Source organism: Sinohyriopsis cumingii, chromosome 4 (genome assembly GCF_028554795.1).
Source record: "Sinohyriopsis cumingii isolate HCF-2022 chromosome 4, ASM2855479v2, whole genome shotgun sequence".
Lineage (NCBI taxonomy): Eukaryota > Metazoa > Mollusca > Bivalvia > Unionida > Unionidae > Sinohyriopsis > Sinohyriopsis cumingii.
This window is the reverse complement of record NC_142964.1, coordinates 24,073,730-24,084,279: the sequence shown is the minus strand read 5'-3', so window position 1 is coordinate 24,084,279 and position 10,550 is coordinate 24,073,730. Positions and strand designations below refer to the sequence as shown.

At 36.7% G+C, this 10,550-nt stretch overlaps 1 protein-coding gene across 1 annotated transcript; it reads left to right on the top strand.

The window, feature by feature from the left end:
* Positions 1-2,108: 2,108 nt before the first annotated feature.
* Positions 2,109-3,231, top strand: LOC149800818 (uncharacterized). The gene is made up of 2 exons (XM_089956743.1): positions 2,109-2,411; positions 2,530-3,231. The coding sequence occupies exons 1-2, from the start codon at positions 2,109-2,111 to the stop codon at positions 3,229-3,231; spliced, it is 1,005 nt and encodes a 334-aa protein (XP_089812869.1).
* Positions 3,232-10,550: the final 7,319 nt, after the last annotated feature.

The window sequence follows — 10,550 nt, the reverse complement described above, 5'->3', positions numbered from 1 at the left end:
AATAGTAATGCGATCTAAGTACTTAAATTACGTAACAAGAAATGGCAAAACAAGTTTTGTATAACTTAAAATATAAATTTATGTCGCTATAATACAAGGTGAAAGAATTAAAAATGCTAAAAGCCATATCAGTTCCAGTAGTTCCTGGTAATCCGAATACGTTCCAAAGGCATTCCGAATAATAACTTTAATGTACTGAAGAACCAACAATACAGATGAATGGCATGTTTTTAAATCCAAATGTCCTATAAATGAACTCACGATAATCCCAAAAGAGATTTAAAAAATCAATTCACAGTAAATACTTGCGAGCTGTAAATCCAGATATTTTCGAACGATTTACTCTAAATCCTTTCAGCTATTATCTATCCAAATAGGCGTTAAATAGATGTTACATCACTGCAGTTCTAACGAATGATTATATCAATTAAATGAATCAATCCTCTAAAAACTCATACAAGACCAGTAATACTTTTAGGAATGAATGATTCCTGATGATAATTGACTTAATACTGGCCGCCAAGTATAGCCTATCGTGTGCTGAAAAATGGCGTTAAACCCTAAAACAACAACAACAACAATAACTACAACTAATGAAGTACCATCCCAGATACACCCAATATTGTACACATGACGTAGTACCATACTTAGACCTGTATTACACACCACGATCCATATACAGCCCTGATAGGCAACATCCTTAGATAATCTTATTAAAGTACCATCCAAAGATGTGCGTATTATGGCACCATCCCAGATACACTTATTATAGCAATATCCCTAGTCCGAGTTTCCTCTGACCCTTGCCACCCCATTTTTGATATTTGGACATTTATGTTGGGGTGTAGGGTGAAAGCCCACTGTCAATCGAAAAGTTGGTATTCGCTGGCACCATTTGGTGTCGGTATACGGAAGCCGCTAACTAGCCTAGCTAGCAAACTTGAATGACCTTTTTATCGATATTTACCTGCATGAAATCGACAGGAATATGGTTTGTTTTTTCGGAAATTGCTAGTATAGCATTCGTTACATATTTACTCTACTGATAGACGAGATGAAACAACAGCGTTGCTGAAATTTGCCCTGGAACACGCCATATGCATTTCGAGTCACATAACTAAATGGTGTCGACCAGTTCCAAATTTTCGATAAGCAGTAGACTCGGACACTGCACCAAAATATAAGTATCAAAAATGGGGTGACAACGGTCAGAGGAAACTCGGACTACGTCATCTCTAGATAGGGGAAGCCGGTGCTAGTTGCTACTGGGGCAAGTTGATACAAGCGGTATTACTTACTTAGTTATTTTCAGGAAAGCTCTATCTTGTATCTATTTTTAGATGCACGCGAGATATCTACGCTGCTTTTCCGGCAACCGTAAACCTCGTTGGTCTTCGAGTTATCGGATGTTTTTAATTTGCGAGTTGCGTTGAAAACTTTTGAAGATTTCTTGCTAGCATTTTGCGAAAGCACGGTAAGCACGACAAATATAATTTTAATACTATTTTATGCATAGATGTTTCCGCTTTTAAACAGAAAAGTGTCGTTCAGTTCCTTCTCTTCCATGTAAAGTAACAATGAAATTTAGCATGGCCTACCTATCGGGGCTAATTGATACACATGTGCCGGGGTTAGTTGATACTGTATGGCACCATCCCATCCACTACCCCCATAGGCTTAAATGTGTACATTATTGCAGGGCCTACATGTGTACATTAAAGCATTTTATTAATTTATAGAAATAGGCCTATGTTTGATGTGCTTCAACGTGTTTGATGAATTTGATGTGATTTAATTTTCATATTCAGATTCAGATTCATACTCGAAATCCACCGTGTTCATATTCGTATTCATAATCATTCATATTCATATCCATTTATTTGTGTTAATTTATTTTATCTTGAGTGTTGCATAAATGTATGCCTAATGTAAACATGAATATGAATATGCATGGTACTTGACAGTTATTTACACTTTACTGTTTTAGAACGTATAAGCGGAAAACCACTCGAGGAGCTGGGCTAGATGTTTTGGAACGTGCTTCCGATGAAGTTTTGAACCAGAACCGACGTCTGCGGCCAGTCGCTGATGCATTTGGAATAGATAAGATGGCGCTTTATCGATTCTGCAAGAAGAAAAAAGAACTGGCAGCTTCTGGAGAGGGTGAAATAAAGTGCGGCTATGCTCAGCCAAGACAACTGTTTTCCGACGCTGAGGAAAAAGAGTTTGTAACATATCTGCTTGATGCATCTAAGATGTTTTTTGGCTTGTCACCAAAAGAAACAAAAAAACTGGCTTATGAATTAGCAGTACACCTCAGCAAAGAGATTCCAAACAACTGGAAAGCTAATCTGTCAGCAGGTGATGACTGGTTTTCAGGGTTTATGAACCGCCACAGCAGTGTTCTGTCAGTGCGTAAACCGGAAGCCACCTCTATCGGTCGTTATCACCAGTTTTAACCGCACAAATGTAAATGTGTTTGATGACAATCTGGAGAACTTATACAGGCGTTTCCATTTTCAACCACAGGCCATATGGAATGCTGATGAGACAGGCCTCACAACAGCACAAAATCCTGGCAAAATTTTAGCACCAAAAGGTGTTAAACAGGTGGGAGCTGTAACAAGTGCTGAAAGGGGGACTCTTGTAACTCTGTGTTGTGCAATAAATGCATTGCGCCATGCCATTCCTCCGATGTTCATATTCCCAAGGGTGAGGTACCAAGAGAGACTTGTTGATGACGGTCCACCAGGGTGCATTGGAAGCTGTCACAAAGCTGGTTGGATGACAAAAGAAAAATTTCTTCTCTTTCTTCAGCATTTCGTTAAACATACCAAACCATCCATTACCCAGCCAGTTCTTCTATTATTAGACAATCATGAATCTCACATCTCCGTTGAGAACATCCAGTTTGCAAAGGACAATGGAGTGCACTTATTATTTTTCCCACCTCGTTGTTCTCACCGGCTTCAGCCTCTTGTCTGCACAGTTTATTTTCCACTGAAACGCTATTATAATGCACAGTGTGACACCTGGTGCAATGCCCATCCAGGACGGCCCATGCAAGCACTGGACATTCCAGCTGTATGTGTTCCTGCATTCAAGTCAGCCATGACACCAACAAATATTCAGGCAGGATTTGAAGTTACAGGAATTTATCCCGTTAATCGAAACAGAATTTCAGACGACGCTTTTTTTGCCATCGTCAGTTACGGAGAGACCAGATCCTAGCAAAGTATCAGAAGGATTGATGTTGCCGATTGAAGAATCATCATCACCTGCGTCGGCACCAATTTCCACCGCTCGACGGTCAGCTGCTGAATTTTCCACCGATGAAGGCCAAGAAGTGGTAGGCCTAGGTCAACCTGCACAATCTGAAGAAGAACCACATTCGTCAACGTCAGAAATAGTCTGTTCGGTTGAGGGAACATCAACACCATCAACGCTGTATGTATCAAATGACCACATGGAATCATTTGCTGAACCAGCTACAGCAACCCCTACTGCGACTACTAGTAGGCTTAATGATCCAGAACCATCAGCGTCTACGAGTCCAGGTTCTTTGCACATGATTCGTCCACTGCCTAAAGCCGGGCCACGGAGTGAGAAACGGACAATTAGGAAAAGATGTAGAACACGAATTCTTACTGACACTCCAGAAAAACAACTGATCGAGCAGGACACTGCAGCGAGAAGTTTGACTAAAAAGTCCAAGCAAAGCACAGGTCTGAGAAATAACGACAGTCAAGCAAAGAAAGATGGTGGCAAACAGAAGCGAGATAACAACCAGGACAAAAGACAGCAAACAGGCGTAAAAAAAACAGCAGTAGAAACAGAAAAACTCAGACTGTTATGAAACAGCAGTCTCGCAAGAGATGTCGTAGACCTTTGTTTCAGAGTGAGAGTGCTAGTTCTGATTCTGAATCAGAAAATTTCTGCCTCATTTGCACTGAGCCATATGGCAACAGCAAGTCACGAGAGCGTTGGGTTCAGTGCATTGTTTGTGAGATGTGGGCACATGAAGCATGCACTGATGGAAGTTTGAGCTTTGTCTGCCAGAACTGTGACTCTAGTGATGACATGTGACTGTGCAGGCCTAACTGATCTGACAGTGACAAACATGTTTTTTAAATTTCATTCACATTTTTCTGATTTTCATAACTTTTCAGTTTCTTGCACTGGTAAGGCCCAGTGCTGAACATTTCTTGTAAGGCATGGCGACTATCAGTCATGAATGTGTTTGATTTTCAACTATCTCAGTTATGTAACAGGGTGCTCAATTGCAGTAGTTAATACGACTAATGATGTCTCAACTTGCCCCATGTACTGTATCAACTTACCCCAGCATGGGGCATGTTGATACGAACCGGAGGGGGTTACTTTTCACCAAATTTCTTCTTTATTTGTTTACTGGAGAAAATATTATTATAGATTATAATGCCCATATACATGACTGAAGAATGAAGTTGTCAATTTAACTTGTAATATTTTTTGTTTCACATTATTTTTTATATAAGTGAAATTGGTATCAACTAGCCCCGGTCTCCCCTACAACTACTATGGCACCATCCCTAGTCACACGTATAATAGCATGAATCTAATAGGATAAATCTAATAATGATTATCACTATGTACACATGCTATCGCACCATCTCTAGGTACCCATAATGTAGTATCACCTCTAGATACACATAGTATAGCACCATCTTTAGATACACCTAATACGGCACTATCTATAGATATACATAATATTATTACCATCCCTAGAGACACCTTACACTGTCATCCATAAGGAAACCTAATATACATGTGGAGTGGCAGTCATACTAAAAATGATAGAAATAATAGCCCATCCAGGATTCTGAAAAAATGACGAACGTTAGGCGACAGTACAGATTTAGCGGCAATGGACGAAATTACCTAAAGTTAGAGTTTTAAATATAGTCTATAAATCTAACAAAGTATTTCACAGTGACCTGATTTGGGACGAAAATCATACACCCTAACGACGCTCCCTCTATGTATTTTTTTTTTTTTTTTTTTTTTTGCAAGAGAGGAATGGATGCATATAAAGTAATGGAGACAATTGATCAGCAGTCTTGGGAAGTAGATTACCACATAAAAGTAGTAATCTATTTATGCAATTTAAAATATGATTATTAAAAATAAAGTGACATTATTTGTGCAAACACAAATTCAAGTTCCAATTAATCCAATCTGAGAATTTAAATCCTTACAACAATACAAAGATAAATAAAGTAATTAAATATGAGAATTTCTAAGTACTTAGCATGAACTGTTTCATTCACTTATATATTTACTTATATGAATATATTGTCCTCAAATGTTTAGTGAATTAACAGTATTAAGGAATTTACAACAACCAGTATATTTTGTTTTCAGTATGGAAAAGGGTGATTTCATTTTTGTCAATACATATAGCAGGCTCTTAATAATAAAATGTGTCTCACTTTCTATCGAAAATATTGTTGGCTCTTGGTAAATGAGGGGGCCCAGGCAGCTGACTGGTGTAAGGCACTCGCCTTTGCAGATCTCTCAAACTTCTCACCTCTGCTGTGTGAGTGCTGTGGTCCTTCCTGGTGTCTTCTCAGCTTCCTTGTCTATCAGACATACTGGCTGTAATTTATAACTTACTATGTACTCAAAACATCACCAAACGAAATCGTTTTACAATACTTTTTAAAACAAAATACCCAGATTATAGAATAATGATATTTATCATAAAGTACCAACATTATAGAATTATAATATTTAATATCAAAATTCCTAAACCAAAGATAATTTTTTAAAGAATTAAAACACTAAAACACTAAAACCATAGAATAATGTTATTTTAATTAAAATATAAAACCACATAATAATCTTGTTTATATATTTATATATATATATATATATATATATATATATATATATATATATATATATATATATACCAAAGAATACTAATACAACAAGTTGGATTGATTCTTGAATGACTTTTTGAGTAATACTTTGATTAATACTTTAATCTTTGTAATTTACCTGACTGTATAGCGTGAGGAAGACAATTTTGAATTAATTTGTTCTGCCGTGCAAGATTTGATTTACTTTCGAGAGGTTTTATAAATATGTGTGTTAAGCTTAATTAATAATTTTGAATCAATATAACATGTCTAGTTTCTTCTAGACAGTGTGCTTTAGATTACATAACGAATAGATGCCTGGGATGTTCAAAGTGTGTGATATACGGCCAAAAAAGATTTCAACTTCAACATTACTATTTATATGAATGCAATTTTTCCATGTAATTCATCTATGCAATGATGAAAAATTTACTGTCCAAGATAATTTCTATGGAATCACAGGTTATGTAAAATAGGTAGCTTTCGTGCAATCATGTAAACTGAAATTCATAAAGACTCAATCAAATCCCAACTGGCTTGACAAATGTGCATTTGGATCACAATTTGTTCAGTAAAAACAAAATTTCAAGTATTGATAAGGGGGAATTTTAGAATAAAATGTTCTTTTGCCGGTAAATTTACGTGTATTTTTTTTTTTTGCCAGTAAACGTGTCACAATTTAAAAGATTCGAAACTTAAAACGTGTGGTATGAGTGGTGTCTCAATGCATACAAACACATGCATACATTTGTTATAGCATATGATTTCACGCGCAGAAGAATGAATATGCAAGCCTGCTGTATTGCCAGATACTACCTGACAGGTATTGACTAACATGATGTGGGCCGGATTCCCAACAAAGAAGTAAATGTAAGTCTCTCTGATACGTAACAACATAATATAGTATTTGTCTTGTATATTTGAAATTCCAGTGGTAGGATTAACCAATTTACTTGCAAGAATCAGTCCCCTGCCCATGAAACTAACTTTAAAAGCAACGTGTATAAAGATGATCACATGTTGAAAGTCTGATCAATAAGCCTCTATGAATAGTGCATGTACGTATGGAAATGTAATATTTTCAGAGGAATAGAAATGTAATCGATGATATGTAATAACAGATTTTTGGAATTCCGAGAGAATATTTACAACCAGGTAAAGTATACTTGATTTATTGAATAACCTCCACTAAGGTATTGTTCTTGTTGGCACTCTGGTTATATTCGTTTTTATTCAATCAATTTTAGCCTCACTATGGAACAATTAAGTCTCATTTAATCAATTCAAAAGTTCACCCTATTTCGTTTTAAACAAAGGTTTATATATATATATATATATATATATATATATATATATATATATATATATATATATATATATATATATATATATATATAGAGAGAGAGAGAGAGAGAGAGAGAGAGAGAGAGACATTTTTTTGCATTTTTCAATGTTTCAATTCGTTACTATCAAACGGTCAGTTTTATCCTAATAGCGCCTTGTCCCAATTTCTTCATTATAATTATATTGTATTTCGCAGATAACCTTCTTTTATCGAATTATCTTTTATCGAATTATCTTTTATTGAATTATCTTCGTTAGTTTGGCCTTCACCAATATCAAGAATAAATCCGGATATGAAACGTTAGATTCGCTGCATTTGACTAATGACCCCAACACCAGCGTTTTTGATATATCACAGATAAAGGTCTGGAAGCTGTCAATGAATCCACAACTGCCAAATGCTTCCTTCCAACATATAAAACATTCTTGCCATTATTTTAGTATCTTGTGATGTGTGGAATATGATAAACACATAAATGCATGAAGCAGTTGTTTCTAAGTTTACTTCCAAAACTATAGCGCCAATCACCATGTCATCACTTTACTTTTCTTTTTCCTAAGCAGAACAGCAATATAAACTAGAAGTATTAGTCTTGGGAAAATGGACACTGTCACTTCAATTCGATATGTAGGGCCTAATATGTGCCGGCAAAATAAAGTTGGGGCAATCTGGACATCTGGAGGCCATGTCTCTTGTAAATAATGATGTGTGATCGTTGAAATCCACCTCCTTTACGAACTCGGCAATACAAGTATCATCTAACGTACAAATGTAAGGTAGATTGGCAAGGGCCATAATTCTGTTCAAAATCGAGTAAGTGAAACAATACCATAAACTACATCTCAGTCTGTGCTTAAAATAAATTACATCGTATATTTTATGTATAACACTTAAGCGTTGCTGATTATATCCTTAATTTATAAAGGATATAATTGTGTACGAAATAGTACAAACGAGACAAAACCTGTTCAAGGGTACACCTGGTGCCAAGAGAGAAAGGTATTGTGACTAAGTTTGTCAGAAAATGCTGAATGGTTCTTGATCTATTGTAATTGCAAACAATATCGAACGTCCATTTAAGTGGAATACATCTCTTGGTAATTGGCACGGTGTGAATGGTTCTCGGGCTTTTGGCCGGGTCATAAACTAAATTTGATTTAAAAATCTAGGTATGATGTACGAACCAATCTACATCAGGTATGTTGAGTGGTTCATGCTCAAAGTTGACTCTAGACTGTAGGTAGGACTAAAAGGAATGGAAAAAGGGCAATAACTTGGCCAAACCTGGACCTGAAACGAATTACCTTTCAAAGGCATGCAATTTACTATGTACGTTCTAAAAGGCATCAAATCTATGCAAGCGTAAAATAACTCTGCTGGTCAGAAAATAGACGAGGGACAAATAGAACAGATGATTGCTAAAGAACTCCAGCATCATCATACAGCCATAATAAAACACTGATTTAAGAGGTAATGAAATCTAACGCTTTTCCAAGCATTATCGCAATTCTTATTTAGTTGCAACCTTGATTAATATAAAATATGGTGGACCGCCGTCGCGGGGTTATATTGGTAGATGATAATGTAACATCACGACTTGTATTTTCTTGTCTTAGCATAAACACCAGCATAATTACGTTTGTCACTTTTGTAATTTTGTCCGTCCCAATTAAAATAACTGTAATTAAAATTAGCAGATTCAACACATACATTATTCATCAGATACTATTAATGCCACTGAAACCTGGATAATTGTCTAAGCAGAAACTGGCTGTATATGGCTCTCTTAGTAAAGACAAAAAGTTATAATTGTTACTTGGCAGGAGAAAAGTGTGGTTACAAAAGCGCTTGATAAGCTAATCGAAGAGAGTTCATGCCTGACGTAGAGCCTAAACAACGTTTGGCATGTAACGAAATATGGCAATTGCCTCCTTACTTTTACTCGTTGCCTCGAACAGCCAAATTCAGGAATTGTGGCATTGCCTGTGCCATTGTTATACGTGAGTCGCTTACCAAAACAGGTAGGAAATGAATTAGCGGCGGGAAACTGATGTCAATTTGTCTCGAGGCCAGTTCAAGCTTGTATGGTTATAATATACCATTGACACAACTGAAAAAAAGGACTTGAAGGGAGAAGGAAGAATAATTTCCTTACCTTAAAAGGTCCAGTTTGATTAGCCGGCTCCAGGCACTCCTAGTCACATATGTTTATGCAGCACAATTCAGTACTTGTAGTGGTAGTAGTAGATAATAATAATAATAATAATAATAATGAGGACTTTGTATAGCGCCTAATCTTTAGAAGCTCTAAGCGCTTTACAACACCGATAACATACAAAACATATACTGATATGATTACAAAAAGCAAACACCATGAAGATAGGAAACATTATTAGGACTTGAAGCTTGTTCTTGCAGTCGAAATAAGTGAGTTTTAAAAGCACTCTTGAATGGGATCACTGTGTCTAAGTTCAGTGGGCAATTCATTCCACGTTGCTGGGCCCTGGTATGCAAAAGAACGTTGTCAGTATGACTTCGTTTTCATAGTGAGAATAATGAGGATACGATTGTCAGAAGAGGAGCGTACGTATCTTGCTGGTGTGTACACGTGCGTGAGGTCGGATAAGTATGTTAGACTAGAGTCCGTCAGTGAAACGTAGGACAGAGAACAAATTTTGTGTTTGATTCTGGATCGAATGGATAGCCAGTGTAGTGTACAGAGCCGCGGGAAAGTGTGCTCTGGTCGTGGTACTCTAAGTATAATCCGATCAGCTGTGGTTTGAACCTTTTGAAGTTTCTGGAGTCGATATTGAGATGAACCAGACCGAAATGAGTTACATTAGTCCAGCCTTGAAAGTACTAATAAACACACTAGTTTTTTTACTAGCATCAGCTGAAAGATATTTGCGAATGGAGCTGATGCGTCTCAGCTCAAGATATGCAGCTTTGCATACGTTCATGACTTGTTGGTGCAATGTGAGAGTACTGTCCATAGTAACACCTAGGTTTTGTACTGACTGTGTGCATTTAAATTTGGTGTTGTTGATATTTATTGTTTAAGGTAAAGTATATGAGTAAGAAAATCTTTGTGTTGCGATCAGATAGGCCTCATTTTTATCACATTCATCTGCAGCTTGTTACATGTCATCAATGATTTCACATCAGAAATGCATCTCTCTACGCCTTGGACGGTAGCATCAACTTCAGTTGAATGGCTAGGTTTGTATATTTGGGTGATGTCAGTGTACAACTGGTGAGACACTGGATGATGATCTATGACACTTGAGAGCGGCTGAGTTTAT